Source organism: Pelodiscus sinensis, chromosome 3, assembly GCF_052426305.1.
Source record: "Pelodiscus sinensis isolate ZL-2025 chromosome 3, ASM5242630v1, whole genome shotgun sequence".
NCBI classification, from domain to species: domain Eukaryota; kingdom Metazoa; phylum Chordata; order Testudines; family Trionychidae; genus Pelodiscus; species Pelodiscus sinensis.
In genome coordinates this window covers 114,069,615-114,087,262 of record NC_143054.1, presented here as the reverse complement: position 1 = coordinate 114,087,262, position 17,648 = coordinate 114,069,615, and the positions used below count along the sequence as shown (strand labels likewise).

The 17,648-nt window shown below is 41.5% G+C and overlaps 1 protein-coding gene across 17 annotated transcripts in view; it reads right to left on the bottom strand.

Annotated features, from left to right (window-relative positions):
* Positions 1 to 1,028: 1,028 nt before the first annotated feature.
* ARID1B (AT-rich interaction domain 1B) overlaps positions 1,029 to 17,648 on the bottom strand; it is a 451,067-nt gene continuing 434,447 nt past the window's right edge. For 11 of the 17 annotated variants that reach the window (XM_075924505.2, XM_075924502.2, XM_075924499.2 and 8 more), the window contains 7 exons: positions 16,432 to 16,604; positions 15,736 to 15,886; positions 14,890 to 15,006; positions 12,141 to 12,237; positions 8,997 to 9,783; positions 6,565 to 6,695; positions 1,029 to 4,106 (listed from right to left, as the gene is read on the bottom strand). In XM_075924505.2, coding sequence (XP_075780620.2) covers positions 2,370 to 4,106; positions 6,565 to 6,695; positions 8,997 to 9,783; positions 12,141 to 12,237; positions 14,890 to 15,006; positions 15,736 to 15,886; positions 16,432 to 16,604 — 3,193 coding nt within the window. In that variant the 3' untranslated portion in view covers positions 1,029 to 2,369. The remainder of the gene's footprint in view (positions 4,107 to 6,564; positions 6,696 to 8,996; positions 9,784 to 12,140; positions 12,238 to 14,889; positions 15,007 to 15,735; positions 15,887 to 16,431; positions 16,605 to 17,648) is intronic. The other 6 variants (XM_075924503.2, XM_075924509.2, XM_075924512.2 and 3 more) reach the window with 1 other exon arrangement.

Sequence of the window (17,648 nt, the reverse complement as noted above, 5' to 3'; positions counted from 1 at the left end):
GCCTCTTTGCGTGATAAAATTACAAAAAAATGGGTTATAATTCAACTTATATGTCTGAACGCATTGTTATGTAAGAACAAAAAGAGATTGTTATAGGAGGTGATGTGGGGAGTGGATACATTACAGTAAAAGTCACGTTTGAAACTTGGATCATAATTGTATATACTCTGCCTGTCTATGAAATATGCTGCCATATATTAATATGCTAGAGTGAGCTATATGAAGATGAGCAGTAGGCCTATGGGGAACAGTAATTCTCAAGTAACTCTATACTGTGATTGGAGAAGGATGTCACTAACAGTGTAATTATGCAGCAATTGTGGCTAAACTGATTATTATTAGCTTTTTATGATCATACTAACAAAGTCAACGGTGCAAGATGAATAGCAAGAGTAAATGTATCTGAAACCAGAAAAACCCTGAAATGTAAAATAGTCACTCATCTCCCACCAGTTATGAGAATGGATGTGCTGTATTAAAGCCTGATCCACTTCAGTGGGAGTTCCAAGGGCTCAGCACCTTTCAGAGTGAGATGCCATTAGTTGCAAGCATGCAATAACACATACATTATCAAGGAGTGTGTGTGTGTTCATTCTGAATGTCCGCATCACTTGGGTATATTGTGCTTTTAACCAGCAGAGAGAAATACTTGTACTTAGTACAGATGCATTTCTTCAAGTTGGCTCTGACTGTAACAAAAATCTTCCGTGTCACTTTTTCTAATATTCTATGATCCCTGACCTTAGCAAGTGGAGTGGATATCTGCTGAGCCAGCTTTACCACCAGTGAATCACATCATCTTTTAGGATCACCCTTTTTAAAAGTAATAATTGGAATCTATTCTCTGTGATCTCAGAAAAGTTTTCCAAAAGGAGAGTCAATTACTGCATTACTTGATTCATATTTTTAAAAAGTCATAAATCATAAGGGTTAGGGAAAGCGAATAACTATTATTGCAGTTTGTTGTACATGGTTTGTTTTTTGGTACACCACATTCAAACTAGAACATTATTCAAGAACACCCATCACAGTGCTTAACAAGATTTAATGTACATTTATTCTTAACATGTGGAACATATAAAGATTTTATACTGAATAAATGATATTCATTAAGCCAGAGGAAAAGGAGGAATTTACATCAAGTTTTTTTTCCTTTTTTAACTACATTATCTTGAAATACAAATGCGGATTCTCATCACTGAAAAATCTTTGAAGTTGTGTTTCTTCCTTTTTTCTGTATATATTTTTTGTCTGTAGACTGGTAACCATTTTTTTTAAATCAATCCATACGTAACCATTTCCACACCTTGATTTATAAAGCAAATTGTGATCGGCTGCTCTCCCGAAATAGAGCATGACTTTATACATACAGAAACTTGTACATTACCCTCGGGGGTTTTTGGAGATATGGCCCAAATGAAAAGGGAAAAAAATGAGTCTACTGTCACTTTGGAGTTACCACATCATGAAAAAGAAACTAAAAACTTTGTATTTAAAAAAAACAAACAAAAAAAAAAAGAGGGCATGTTCAATGTACAACTTCTATATACATCACGGCCCTTAGGCAATAAAAAATATTTAAAAAAATGATTAAAGGAACTGTGAAGAACTGTCATTGTGGAAGGTCAAACAACAGATGCAGACAAGACAGTTCTGGTGAGGAAGCAATTTATGTTTATCGTCGTCAGGTTTGTGTTTAAAATTATTTTAAACTTTAAAAACATTTTTTTTGTTTGCTCCTAGCCTAATGTAACCAGTTCTCCTGTGGAGAAACCAATGTCACTTTGTATTTTGACTACTGACTGACACCCTTGTTGATCTCCTACACCTACATCACTAGAATTTTCTATTGCACAGAGCTTTGGGTGATGGTGTACAGCTTATTTTGATTTTTCCTTTTTTTGAAAAAATAAAATACACAGGAACTTGGTATGTTGGATTTTTTTTCACCTTTTCATTTCAAAGTGGTGAGATTTCTTTCTCCCCATCATACAATGGTTTGCCACAATTTTTTTTTTTAAAGACACTAGTTCGCTTCCCAAAAAATATGTAATACAAACGTGGAAAAGAACATTGAAAAGGATAATCTATGGAAAAAAAGTGTGACCTTTGAATGTACTAGACAGCAACTTTGGTTAAAAAAAATAAAATAAAAAGATGTACTTATACACATAGACAGCAAATATTAATTTCATAACTGTTCAAATTGATAATTTCTTTAATTCCCAATTGGTAAATAGTGAATGGGGCAGAGGAGCAAAGATTCTTTTTTTTTCCTTTTTCCTACGCTGGATAAACAAGAACAGAAAACAGCCAGTTATATGTGACCCTCTAATCTCCACTCACACATGCTTGGCTTCTCACTTATGTCATAACTGCCCAATCTGAAAAAGTACATCACAGATGACAGATGCAACCATAGAGTTCAGGACAGCAGATATTGAGATATCCAGCAAACGACCCTCATGCAAAAGGAATTCTGAGCGGTTCTCGTCCACTCTAGCCATGGCCAGCAAGGCCTTGGCTGCCCTGCACATCATGTCTACGCTAGGTGGCTCCAGAGGTGGAGGCTGCATGTGCATGAGGTTATGCTGGCTTTGTTGGTACTGGGCCATAGTGACCCCATCCTCCAAGAAACTTATCAAGTTTCCAATGCTTCCCTTCTGCACAGCTATTGCCCTTGCTGCTAACGTGTCCCCCTGGGCAAGGTTCGATAAGAGAGCCATGGACATTTCTCGGCAGACTGGGTTTTTGCGGTCCCCAACGTACCTAACTAAAGTAGCGTAGAGTTTCTCCTGACGACTGAATGGGGGAGTGGCCAAGATAAGGTCCACATTATTGTCCTGGATACTGAGCTTACAGAGGGTCTCCAGCACAAGTCTTTGAGGCGATAGGACTGAGTTGGGCCCCACAGTTGGAAAAGGATCCTGCGCCTCTGCAGATGGGCACACCATCCAGTGCAGCAAGCCATCCAAAATTGGCAAACAGATGCTTTCTGTGTAAGCAGACAAGTCTAGCTGCCCAGAAATGTTGGCTAATGTGACCAATGTATTATCCCTCAAGACTTCGAGGCAGTCCCACCACCACTCATCCTTGCTGCAGGCCACCCCTTTGTCCTCCTCTTCCTCTTTCTCATATGTCTGTGGAGCTCGCTTTCTTTCCGGATGCTCGTGGTGAAGGAGGATCAACTTTCCCAGGATCAGCACCAAGCCTGGATGTTTGGACATTTCGGCGTCATTGCCAGGCACGAAAGACAAGCTACGGACAATATTTGACACACAGATGCAGCGTTTAGCCAAGGAATCTTGCCAATGAGTTATGGTGCATAGAGGAGTCTCGTCCCGGCTCCTTGGTTCATCTTCTAGCAATTTAATGTTCCGGTGGCTTTTGGCCTGATGGATCCCAAAGGGAAATTTGCTGCTCTCTGTCTGGGAGCCAGGGTTTGAGTCTTCAGGCAATGCTCCGGGTCGAGCTGACAGGACATCATCGATGGTAGCTGTTATACTTTTTTCCTGTTGTTCTTCAGATTCACCTTTCCCCCCCAGATCCTTCTTTTTGTTTGGAGAGTTCAAGGGTGGAGGGGCCCTCCTCCGTGGAGGAATCTCCATCTTGCTTTCAAAGTGAGTCTGGATGTGTTCAGTTGTATCACCCCCACCAAGCTGCCAGTGGAGAAGCCCACTATTGAATTCCTGAACACGCCCTAGTTTGTCAGATCTATCAACAACAAATAGATTATTTTTCTTTACAATCTTTATTGGCAGCTTGTCAAATTTACTGGCTTGTTTTGGCCTCTCACTTGGATCAGCAATGGCACTGGGAGTGGCAAAAACAGTGCTCTTTTCCTCTCCTTCTGTTTTTTCATTTTCATCTTCCTCCTCGTCCTCCTCGTCCTCTTCCTCCTCTTCATCAAAGTAGTCAATACATTCATAGTTTTCCTCCTCTTTTCCAGTATCCACTGCCAAGGACTGGCTGTCGTCCTTCTTGACTGCTTTGTGATCAAGTGCTTTGTGACCTGGATCTCCTACTTCATATTCCATAAGGATTCCAAAAATGTCAATTAGGCATTTTCTAAAATATTCTACCAAAAGCTCAAGAAATCCAGATAACTGGAGAGAGAAAAAATAAAACACAAGACAAAAAATGAGATGAACATTTTAGACTGCATGGAATTTGTTAGTAGCAATGAGGATATTACCACTTCACCCTGATTGGCCCTTTGAAATACGTGTTAACTATGCATGCTAAAAATCTGTATTTAGCAACGATACCAAGTTAGTTTTCAAACCTGAAGAAGAGGTTGGTATAAGCTTGCAACTTGTCTTTCTCACCAACAGAAGTCGGCCATGTCTCTCTAATATCTTGGGACCAACCTGGCTAGCACAACACTGCATATATATTTCTATAAATAAAACTACTGACAGCCAGCCTCGAACAAATATTTACTAAGGGAAATTCTTCTTCCCTTCTATCCATACCCTAGTTGGTGCAAACTGTCAAGAGTCCCTCTGATTTTAACTGAGCTAAGAATCTACATACATTGATGACTTGTCCTACTGTCTCTAAACCATTTTTCCTATGTGTGGGGCTCTGGCAACGCTGATTCTAGGAGTTGACACTCTTCCCCCGGTAAGATGTATGTGGTAGAATAGTTTTCATTATGTCCATGCATATTTGAAAGCTGTTACCAGCAGGCAGTTCTCTGTGCTGTAAGATACCCTCAAAAGTAGTTTTTATTAGTGCTTAATCCTGGATTAATGTAATTAAAGCACTACTGGAGGGCAACATTTGGATTTCTGGTGCAGGTTTACTCTCAGTGGTTTTGTGTCAAAGAGGAATTACTATTACTACATTCAGTCCCAAACATCTGCCTATTAATTGTTCTTACTACTATGGAATAATAATCCGGGATCCTAGAAATCCATTTGCCATGGAAAAAATGCAGAATTTTAATTTTTACAGAGAATACTTAGTTTTACATTTTGTGAAAAAAAAAATATATATATATATTCACTACTGACGAAATTTTACTTACATATCAATGTCACTTATTCAGAGTGCATAACCTTCCTCTCTTGTGGCTGATTTTTGAAAGCAATTAAAATTAACATACTCCAGTAAACTGCTTCCGGTGTACTCAGGTTACTTGATGTATAAGGAGATCATGTTCTAATGCATATCAAATTTCTCTTCAGCCTTCACATGTGCGTAATTAGAATTACGAAAAGATGCCAACAATTTTAAAAAACACTCCTAAAACCCCATGTCACTGAGTTTGCCAAATTTCACACTGATGACAATGTGTTATACTATATGCCAGGGGTTCCCAACCGCCAGGCTGCAGCCTGCTGCTGGGCCACGGACTGCTGGGCTGCAGCGGCTCTGGGGGGTCAGCGCTGGAGTACACATCTCTCACCATGGCCAGGGATGGGATTTCCTCCTGAGGGAAGAGTGCTTCCCTGTGTGGCGGGAGGGCATTCTTCCACGGCTGGGAGGAGACCCTGAGCCGCACGGCTCTCCCGCTGTGCAAGGAAGCGCTCTTCCCCAGCTGGGAGGAGACCCTGCTCCTGCCTGGTTCTGGTTGGGTTAGAGGCAGGGCAGGACACACCTCTCCCAACATCTGCGTGGGAGAGGTGGTGCTGGGCAGTGTACCACAGCCCAGGACTACAGAGCCTCCGCAATGCGGTGCAGTGCAGTACAGAGCTAGGTGAGTGGGGCAGGGCAGGCACTGGAGGTGTGGGGCTAGTGCTAGGGAGCTTTGGAGGCAGGGCTAATAGTGGGGGAGGGGAGTTATGGGGGCATGGCTGGCACTGGGGGGGGGTTGGGTGCAGAGTGGTGGTGGAGGGGTGGGGGGACTCTAGGCACTGGGATCTCTGGGGACAGGGCTTTTGGTGGACCGGTAACATTTTATCTGCATATTTGCATATTTATATTTTGCACAAATCCTCATTTTTTGAGGAGTAAGCGTTATTTCAAAGGAAGGGATTTTTCTCAAAATAACCCCGCGCGGACTGCATTTGTTTACCCGAAATACACTATTTCGGAAAAGCGGCGGTCCACGATTCTGCAGATGAAGCACAGGAAATTCAAATCCGCACTTCATTTGCAGTTTCGCTTGTCTGCATTTGCATTCCTCTCTCAGAAGAGGAATGCAATGTAGATATACCCACAGAGTGGCACCTCCTTTTCCTGCAACACCCATTTTGCTACATCCCTGACCTATTGTATATTCCTGGACTGCCCTCGCATCACCATAATGTGATGTGAACTTGCCTTCTCAAGTTCCATGAATGCTAAAATGCTCCTATCCCTCAACTGTCCATGTTCACAAGGGATATTCCTCAATTTAAGTTTATAATCTACCCCAGTCCACACCAGACTGGGTTCCTCTTGCAATTCACTGATGTTCAACCAGCAAAATTAAGGTTACAGAATCTTTTAATTTATGTTTTTAATTTATGCCAATGACGATTCTTTTTAAATGGACTCAGGCTACCATGTTCTTCTGTCCCTCAATTTGGATTTCTGACCTTTTCCGGTTGGGAGGTACAGGGCCATGTCACCTACCTGTGAAAGGTTGAAAGTAGCAACAGTACTGTCATCATACAGAAGAATATTAATAGTGTCCAGGGCCCAGGTACTTTCAGCCAAAAGGCCAGATTTAAGAGACATCATCACCCGCCAGGCCTCAGGAGTTACTGGAGAACAAGAGAAGAAAAATAATATTAGACGCAGTACTTTCTAGAGGAGAGCTGGTGGAGTTTCAGGAGAGACTTCTGCCATGCTGTCTTTAGAGAAGACAATCGAGGTGGGCAGCTAAGTAAGACGTATCCAGGTTCTACGTAATAGCACTGAGCATCGCTGCTTCCAGCATGCGGTCTAGTTTTTCATCTGCCTTTCTAGCAGAATGACGTGAGCTTTGTTTCTAATGAGAGATTGAAACATTGAAATTAGACGGATTTTTTTTCCCCACATGGTGAAGAACTTTTACTCCTGTCTGAGTAACTGGAAAAAATCTAAGGAACAGGTTAAACTAAACAGAGTCCAGTGAACATTTTGGTTTCAGCCCTTTATTCCTGTGTAGCTGAAAGGAATGCTGAGTGTATCTTTATCTTACCGAGATGTATTTAAGTGGTATAGCACACTGCAGAGTAAAGTATTCAAAAGCAGTGAAAATGGCCAGATCTCTCAGTAACTGCTATGTTGGTACAGCTGAGGAGATTGATATGATGGAAGCTGCAACTAGAAGGGCCTCACATTTGTCAGTCTACCCTCGGTGTAGGGCAGAGCAAAGGACACAACAGAACAAGTCATGAACAGAGGTGGGAACTGGGATGTAGTAGTGTAGTAATGTTGAATTGTAGTAAAATATTTGTGAATAACGTGAGGAAAATGATAAACTCTCGATTGTACAAGAGTAAATATGGGAATGAGCACTAACTCACAGGTAATGCTGTAAAACAGGGGTTCTCTACCTTTTTCTTTCTGAGACCCCCTCACTGCATGCTTGGAAAACCCAAGGGGCCCTGAGGGGCAGGTAGGGGTGTGATTCTGGATCAGGGGTGGGCTCCTTGGGCATTGACTTCTATTGGGTTATTTGACTTCTATTTGGGGCAGGCAGCAAGGGTTGTGAGGGTTTGAGCCAGCCCTGCATAGTGGGATCTAGGGAAGGAGTGACAAGGAGTCCTGTAGCACCTTATAGACTAACAGATGTACTAGAGCATAAGCTTTCGTGGGCAAAGACTCACTTCGTCAGATGGCGCTTTTGCAGATCCAGACTAACATGGCTACCTCTCTGATACTAAGGAAGAAGTGTTACCATCACCCCAATTCACTTCATCAGGCCACCTACTCGTCTGGAGCTGTGTGCTGGTGGCTACTCTCTTGCCCAACGGCTCTGCTGGCTGGGTAATGGGCAGCAGATGGGAGAATATCAGGGTTGCCCACTCTGAGGCACCACTAGCCTGAGGAGCAGTTGGCTCCATATTTCTGCTTTGGGTCTGGCCAGAGCCAGATGTGAGGGGAGCTGAGAGAAGAGGAGGTGGAGGGTAGAGCCCCCAATACCGCCCCACTCTTGGGAAGACACTACAGTATGTGGGGGGAAGCCCAACTCCCTTGTATCCCCTCAACCCTGCCCATGGGCTCCAGATTCGGGAAGCTTGGGGTTTCAGCCCTGCTCTGCTTCAGCTCAGTGAGGCGGTGAGTGGGATGTGTGTGCATGTGTGCCAGGGCGCTGGGGCTTCAGGCCAACTCTGCTCCCAATTTCAGCCCAGGGGGTGGGACACTGAGGCTCATAACTTCAGCACTGCACCACTTCCAACTTCAGCCTCACACTGGAGGGGAGGTGGATGCTTGGGACTTCAGCCCTGCAAGGCTTGGGGCACTGGGTTCAGCAGCAGGACTCTAACATTACCTCTAACAGCACATTCCTGTGTGACACCTAAGATACTTCCAAGTGCATTTACCCTCCAGCCACAGAAAATGGGGACATTCTTATCCTGACTGGATATAAGGCTTGCCTCAAAAAATACAAGGCCATTTAATGAAGGTGGGCGAATGTAAGTAAACAATGCAGCAACAGTGTACTTTGGTATGCTTCCTGTGCCACAAGCAAAAACTTTGTTCAACTGATGGCTGTACTAACCATTCCACAGAGGGTAGCAGCTAACTCATGGCAAAAGAGAGACCCAAACTGCTTTAATCTTTAATACAAAGATAGATTGGTGGAGAGTATAGGATTCAGTATTCCATGTTCCTTTTATTCCCAGCTACTCACTGTCCCATATAACATTTGCTGAGCTGTATTTGACCTGGGGGATGACCACCCCTGCTGCATAGCTTTTGGTGCTACAATGTTTCCACAGATACAATCACATTACATTTATTTGAGTTAGCTTTCAAAGCAAGGTCATAAACTTAAAAGTGGAAAAAGAAAATCAAAACTGAAACCAATTTTTTTTATTACTGTTTCTATATTTGAACCTTTGTTTGATGCTCACCAATATCTTTTGAGGTAATCTTTCGTCTTGGTTTTAAGACTGGTTGTGATGCTTCTACAGAGCCTGGAGGGAAAGTGATTTCTCGCCTAATTGGTGGGGGCTGGGGTGGAGGTCCTGTGACTTGTGACACTGGAACTGTGGGTATAACCTTCTGCATTTTCATAGAGGGTAGGAAAGGAGACTTGCTTGGAGACATACGATTCTCTAAAGAACGCTGGAAGGATGCTGGACTTGGAGCCCTAGAGATGTGGTTTGGCATTGAGGGAGGCGTCTGGTAGGACGACTGAGGAGGTCGAGTAATAGGCTGCATGGAGGCTGAGGATGCCATATAAGAAGGCTGTCGTTGATTGACATGAGAAGGCCACTGACTCTCGTGGTTTATCCTCTGGTCAGGTACCATCAGATCATCAGTGCGGTTCATCCCTGGATAGGGTGGGGCCTGTGCAGGGCCTCCAGGACCTTGCCTGTTCTGGTAAGGGTAAGGCATATCATTTCGTGTTGGCCACATGTTTTGCTGAGGACCTTCACTGGTGGACGATGACTGCATGGGGCCAATCATCTGCGGGGGTATTCCATGCTGCTGCATTTGTCCAGGGCCCTGCATCCTCTCTCTGTTGTAAGGATAAGGATACTGTCCCTGCATAGGCCTCCTGTCTGGCCCAGAATAAGTGTTGCTGTACTGGTTATACATATCTTGCTGCTGATTGCCATACTGCATGTTATACATATCCCCTTCATGGCGTTTTGCTGGAGGCCCATACATGCCATCCATATGACGCTTATAGTTCTGAAAAAGAATGTTTTAGAGAACAATTTCAATCATATTAACAGTCAGGAATGATATTTAAGATGTCATTTTATCAAGTTACTGGGATCTTTACATTCCATGATATTAATATAAAGGTGAAATTTCAGATGAAGCATGTTACTCAGGAGGAGATAAAATAGCAATTTCATAATTATTTTTAAACAAAAGGTTTGTTCTCTTCCTATAATTCAAAACATATGAACGGTCAGAAAGCTCAATTTAAAAACTAAGGATTCTTAGGATTGGACAGGATGCTGCTTAAAGAGTCAGGTTATCAGTGCTATAGTGATGGTTAAGCCAGCCTGCATTTTAAGAGCCTACTTTGATGTGTTTATAAACTTATATTAAAAAAAAAATTACATCTGTCTAAAATCTCATTCTAGCTCTCAGTCCAGAGGTGAATATTTTTGCACGTTTGATAACATTGCTCACTTCGGTATATCTAGGCATGAAAGAAAATGATCATCAGCCAACATATTTTTTTTCAGGTTTTTTTAATGCTCCAACTACCAAAAAAAAAAAAAATCAACATCAAAACTTTTTAAAGTTTCAAACTTGTCACAAACCAAGTTTTCTTGGAAGACAAATTATGAAAGATTTCTAACATCCTAAGGCATGATGCTTCTGCAAGAGTGTGTCCGGGACACTGCAGTTTGTATTGGAGAATAAGTCACACAAAATAGGCCAGCTGGTGCAAAACACACCCATCTCAGTTATGTCTGGTGTCCCAAACCTCCACACATCCCTGCCAAGACGACGAGTCCCTTTCCCCAACTCCTCAAACACTATTTCATGTGTGATTATTCCAGCCATTAAATTAAAACATTCTATTTAATTCTATACAGGTGTTTATACGGGACTCATCACTGCAGTGCTGGAATGCTTTCCAGTTGTACATTAAGTGACAAGACTAACATCAATCATGTATGGTTCAATCTGTGTCTCATCCTCCTTCCAAAGTAGGAAACTGTGGGTATGGTACAGTGTGTTGTTTCAATTGGGGTTGATATTTTGTTGTGAAATGTATTTGCTCTGTGTTTATGTTAGAGAAGGCAGGGTGAAGAACTGTGCCTTTCACTTGGCGTGGTAGGCAGAGAGGTTTGTTCCTGGGGAAGTTTGTTTCACAGTGAATGCTGTGAAGCAAAAAATGTGAATTAAATGTGAACTTTTTGAACACACGATCTATGGTAAACTCAAAGTCATGGCTCCCACACTAACCTTAACTCAGTCACATTGCATAATGTATACCAATGCACTAATTCTATCTTTGTGTATTATCGGTCAGATAGAATTGCTATGGGAACCATCAACTCTCATTTTCTGACTTTGGTGCACTAACCACTGAGTTGCATGAAAATTTTAATTTGCTACTGAGCTGTCAAACTATTTCAGAAAAAAAGGGTCCATGACCTACTTTAAATCTGACACATCTATGTCATATACTGGGGTCTGTGATATGAACTTTAATGCAAGCCACACAGAAAATCAGGCAGCATGTAAAAATTGTCTAACTTGCATCACAATTTTAAATTCAATGGTTATGTACAAATCCACTTAAACCTTGATCCTGCAACATTTATGGGCATATACTTAATTTAAAATGTGTGTATAATCCCACTTTAGTGGCACTTCTGATATGACTAAAGTTAAGCATTGATGTTTTTGCTGGACTGGAGTCTCAGTCAATCAGAAAACGTAGACAGAGTATAGATGTAAAAAGGAGCATAGCCCCGCTGTATGGGGGTCTTGATGGGAATGGATCTCAGTCATAACCCAATCCTTTGCCAGAACAAAAAGATAGGGAGGATCCCAGTATGGTAATTCAGCCATTAATTCCCACCCTACCTTTTGTCACACCACCAGCATAACCTTAACTTTGTTCTCTAATCTGAGACATAATATACATATAGATCAAATTAATACAATATTAAGAGATTACTGGAAATGGATACCGAAAACAGGAAATGAGCTTTTATATTTTCTAATTAATGTTAGTTTGACTATGTATTTTTGCAAAGTTTTGGGAGTTCCCATCATTAATGAGGATCTTATTAACTCATTCCCTTGATACCGTAGTGTGGGGTATCACATGTGATTTGTGTTACTGATTTTTGTAATTTGTCTATGAAATCACCCCAGGCTATTAAAAATGCTGCTCCTCAGGGAGACCACAGAACAAACATGGAGTTTTTTGGCCCCAACATTTTGGAGACAGTATGAGAAAGAGAGAGGTATAATATCCCAAAAGTGAATTTTAGATACATTTTAAAAACCCTGTGACATATTATAAAGAATATTTGGGGGCGGGAAATGATATTTACAAAATACATGTTTACCTGCTGCTGTGGATACATCCCAGGTTGATGTCCTCCATACGGTGGTTGTCCTGAAGGAGGTCCTTGCCCTGGATACTGCTGCCCATATGGTTCATGCCTAGAATGATGCATTCAAATCAGCACTTAGTACTGTGGGAACTTCCAAGCCACTGGAAAAATGAAATTGCTCTGATGATTCTACACCTTAAAGATGGCTGCCGCCACAAAACATTCTCTTTACCACACAACTTAATATCCATATCAAGACTCTTAGCAAGGTGATAGCAATTTAATTTTTAGAATGGATGGTGGCACCTTTTTGGGCATGTTGCCAAAGTTGCTGGACTTCCTACAAAGAAGTCAAGGAGAGGCAAATTAAGGAAGTCAGAAAACCCCCCTTTTGGAATGTGTGCATGACCTGCACAAAACTAAATTTCCTTGGATTCCAAGAGTCAGGAACTCTCATGTATTGCACTAATACAACATTCAGACTGGTGGTGGAAGTCAACCACAAGTATGTACCAGAAGGAATTAGTACACAGAATATAAAGAAATACAGCTGTAACAGCATGAAGGTGGTTATATATTCCAGTAAATAATGTATCTGACTTACAGCACAAAGAGGGTGGGTTCAAACTCTAAAGAGTTTTAAAGGGTCCCATCAAGAAACCCACTTTATGGAACATTAAAGACTCTACTGAACACAACAAATATTTAAAAAACTGGTTTCAACTGAATTTGTAATTTTCACTGGACCACAGTGGCAGAAAATGAGTTTGAGTAAAAAACTGTAATAAATATTTCAAGATGCTACACTTATGCACTGGAATTTTTAGTAAAAAACACTATGACAATTAAGCCCTTGTGTAAATAATGATTTCACAGGCTTCAAGGAGTAGTGAAATTAGTCCATTGCTGTGGTTTTTCCAACAGGCTAGAGGCAGAAGAAGGGCTGCCTAGGACATATTGAAAATAACATAGGACAGGATTAATTCAGCTGCTTGCGGTAGACAATGTGTGTTTGTGTGTCCCTAATGGTGCCAGTCATCTGGCTCAGGCTGCTGCCGCTGCACCTTGTCCAGCCAAACAATGGAGAAGCTGGCAGGGGTGCTGACAATGTGTATTAATCAGGAGCCCTGGTCCACCCCAGAGAAGCCTCTGGCAGGCCTGGGTGAAACACTATAGAAACTGAGGCCAGAATCCACTACTAGGGGCATGAGCCAAGGGTAAGGAGGCTTGTCCAGCAGGGAACTAGAGGTGTTGAGTGGTGCCCTGACCCAGTGATGGGGTGTGTGGGGAGGGTGGGGGGACTCTGCAATGTGTGGGGCTTGATGGGAATGGATCCCAGTCTTAACCCAATCCCCGGCCAGGGCTCTCTCACACACCTGCTTGTGTTCTAAGCAGCGGATCCCAGTCCCAGTGCCCACTGTCTCTCTCCCATGCCTGCTGGTGACTGATCTGGGGTGGACCAGGGCAGGACTTCTAACAGCTGTGGGATGTCACTGTCACTTCACGTCCCTACTCGCTGGCCAGTCAGGAAGCAGCCACGATGGCTGGGGCTAGAGCTGTGGTGGGATGACCACTTCTGTCTCCCTACTGTTAGGAATATCACAGCTGAACCTCTCCTGTGAAATGCCAACACTCACCCTTGATAGTGATGATATTACTTTAAAACCAGCAATTTACATATGGCCTCAATGATGACATATTGTTCTTTTTTTTTTTTTTTTAAGGAACAGTACAATTATTGAATGACTGTGGCATAAAGTAGAGAGTTAAAGTTACACACTTACCTGTGGCATTTCCTGTTTTTTGAGTGCTTAACTGGGCACACTCATACATTTTTTAAAAATGAAACAGAACATCACCAGAAGGGAAATATATGGAAAGCAACAAGGATGATAAATACTTGGTGCTCATGGCGGATAGCAAAGTGGCTATTAGTTTGCAGTAGGATACAATAACACAACAAAAAATTAACCTCAGTTTGGGCAGTGTACACAAAACCGTCCTGTCACAAACCAAGATAGTAGCAGTCCCTTTCCCTACAACACAAAAGAGACCCCACTTGGAATTTTGAGTGCGGTTCTGGACACCAAAATACAATCCAGGGTGATACAGGAAAGAGGAGGAAAGACGATTGAAGGGCTGCAGAATTTGACTTCTTAGAAAGAATTAAAAGAACTAATGTCTGACTTTCAAAGACGCTGAACACCTCAGCTCTCACTGATTGTTATAGGCATAATAGGCGATCAATATCTCTGAAAATCAGGCCAGACAGAGAGGTTATCTAAGCAACGTCAAAAGAACCACCTAACTGATAGGAATTGTCTTCGGTTGTCTGAGGTAATATAATAGAGTAATGAGATGAAACTGGGCAAAGGAAAATGGGGGCTATATATCATGAAATGCTCTGTAAGTGTTAGTGTTACTTAGACTATAGCATGGCCACTGCCTGAGCCTAAAAGTTTGTGTTCACCTCAAAATTTGAATAATTTAAAAGTACAATGGATAATTTGAGATATCATACTGTACACCATATATTGGCATAAGGCTGTTTTCCTTTTCTAATATCTATAGTTCTATGGAAATACAAAATCAAAGAGCTCTTCCAACCCCCAAAAAACAACCTAATGGAAAAATCTCTATAGGAACACACACATAATGCACCAAGCTGCTGACTATTCTGTTTGCACTAAATCAGTAGTTTCTAGAATTTAGGATTATCTGGATTATTGCAGATATTATAAAGAGAGAAATCAATGTTCACCTCTGCTGGCCAGGGTAACGATTAGGAGAGTACATGCTTGGGTCACTGTTTGAAGGCACCATGTTGCTCTGACCAGGTGGTCCCATACTGCCTTCAGGACCCAGCCCATGATCCGACCTAAAAATGACAAAGGAAACCTCATTCTGTAAAAAGCACTTATTCTCCAAAATCGCCAAATCAATAAAATTTAGGGAAAGAATTCTTCTGGCCTGAGACCTTCATTTGGCACCTTCAATCTGCCTGACAACCCAGCAAAAGTATAGCTTTTGTTGATATTCTACACTAGTGCTTCAGCCTAGGATTGTGAAAACTAACCTACTATTGACCTAGGAGTCCCATACTGTGCACTGCATTGGCTGCCATCAGGAAATGAAGCAAAACTGTACAACTAATTGAGGATAGTGGTGAGAAAAAGACTTTCTACAACTCTAGCTTGCAAAACACTGCAAAACTCAGCATACCCTAATACTCCTAAGCTTCTCTGACTGCTCCCAATGCTCAGACATCAGTGAAAAAAAATCAACACCTTCCATGTAGGTATGAACAGGATAAAAGGACTAACAAAAGTGCTACTTTAGCAAGCCACAGCACAACACGACATCTTGTCAAAAGCATCAGTCAAGCAGACCCACTTTCTAAACAGCTGTAGATTGAGTGACTTCTGAAGTGTGACAATGCTGTCCTTATTAATTTCTGCAAAGAGCTAGATTCTCTCATTACCTGTGACTTGACTCCCAGTGATTTAGTAAGCAGCTGCAAGAAGTCAGGACTTCTAGGTTCTCTATAATGGGGTAATTGAGTACACTACAAGATTATTTCCATTAACTTTGCTGAAGATTGACTCACCTCCTGTCATAGCCACTTCCGTAAGAGAACTGTTGCCGCTGGCTCATGCTCATGGTGGACATTGCTCCAGATGGAGTTTGGTTATAAATATCCTGTATTCCACTATTGGGCATTTGTCCAGGGGTCATGAAGGGCTCACTGCTTCCAGGCACTGCAATAAGAAGTAAAAACAGAAGAAGTGAAAATTAAAGATTTTATTTTTGATGTTCAAAGATAACGGACCTTGGAAGTTTAAATGACAAAGCTGAAGTTTCATAGCTTATTCTGAATTTAGCCCTACTGTGTAGGCATGCCCTGAGTGAACTGCACCTGGTGACTGAGTTAGTTTTAGTGTTATTTTCATTTTAACTTTCTAAAACACTAAACTTTTATTTATGTCGCACCTTTTAGCACAAGATCTCAAAATGTCTAACAAATATTAGCTAATTATCCCTTGCAACACTTCTGTGTGCTATGCAGTTAAGTATACCTAATGTACAGGAGCATAAATTTTGAGAGTGGGGAAAATGACCAGAGAAGACTGAGATATGGTTGCACTTCTTTTGTTGCTCTGGAGAGATATGATTTTGCTGATGGCAAGGATGGGAGGGTATGTAAAGAGACAGGGAGATCATGTACTCTAAACACACCTGGCAAACCAAAATTTCTTGGATGAAACTAGGGAAGAACACATGGAGACTACCGCTTAGTAGATACCTTTTCTTATACCACCAAAAGGATCCTTATTCGGTTCATAGGGCATCCTTCCCATCATGTCTGACATGTTCATCCCCTGCTGGTATGGTGCATTTGGCGTCATGGAGTTTCGCTTCGGGAATGCTGAATCACTTATATCAGAAAAGGGATCGTGCACACTAACTGCACTGTTTCTAAATGAACAGACAAAATGGAGGTATTAATGTCATAGGAACATGTGAGAAATTGTGATACCAGACCAGACCAGACTATCATCCATCTAGCATAGAATCTAGTCTTTGCTAGTGGCCAGCACCAGATGCTTCAGAGAAACGGGTAAGAAATGTTATAATAGACAATTATGGAACAACCTGCCCACAGGAAAAGTTTCTTCCTGCCCCTGGCTTTTCCTTAAGCATGAGGGATTTTTTTTAATCCAATCTAATGTAACTGTTCCATTAGTCACATAAAGCCCTTACCTTTTTGGAATCCAGATAAACTGTTTGCCTCAACACCCCAAAGCAATGAGTTTCACAGGTTAATTATGTATTGTGTCAAAAAGGTATTTCCTTTTATCGGTTTTAAATAGATTATTTTTCAGTTTCACTGAGTATCCCCTTGTTCTCATATTCCAAGAAAGAATAAACAGCAGCACTTGATTTACCTTTTCAATACCGTTCAATATTATGGAGTGACAGTAACCTTTGTGGATTCAGCTAGCTTTATTATAAAGCCCTTATAAACATGACTTGAAAAACTGAGTTGCTCTGAGAACTGCCACATTTATTCTGAAGGCAAAGGAGAATGTTTTTTTACAAATGGGAAAAAACATTAATCAAACTCGTTGAAAAAGAGGTAATTTAAAAAGGTCTGCTGCTACCCCATGTATCTCTCCACATAGCTCTCTTTGAAAACTTGTGCACTGATTACAGTAGACAAGAGACTGTAATTAAGCAAAGTTGTGAATGATTTTGTTGTGGATAGTCTGGTGCTCAATCTGCTCTCACTGATATTATTGAGAGTTTTTCCATCATACACTTTATGATAGAAGGATACGACACTCTGTGTGCACAAGAACAGTGTCCTTGGCTAGCTGATTGATGCTTAATAAAAAACAAAACAAAACACAAGAGTCCTTTCCTATGAACAAAACAGTTACCAGTTAGTTAATAACTAAAGCTATGTCTACACTACAGGGAAAAATCAGAAAAAGAGACGCAAATTGCAAACTGCAATTT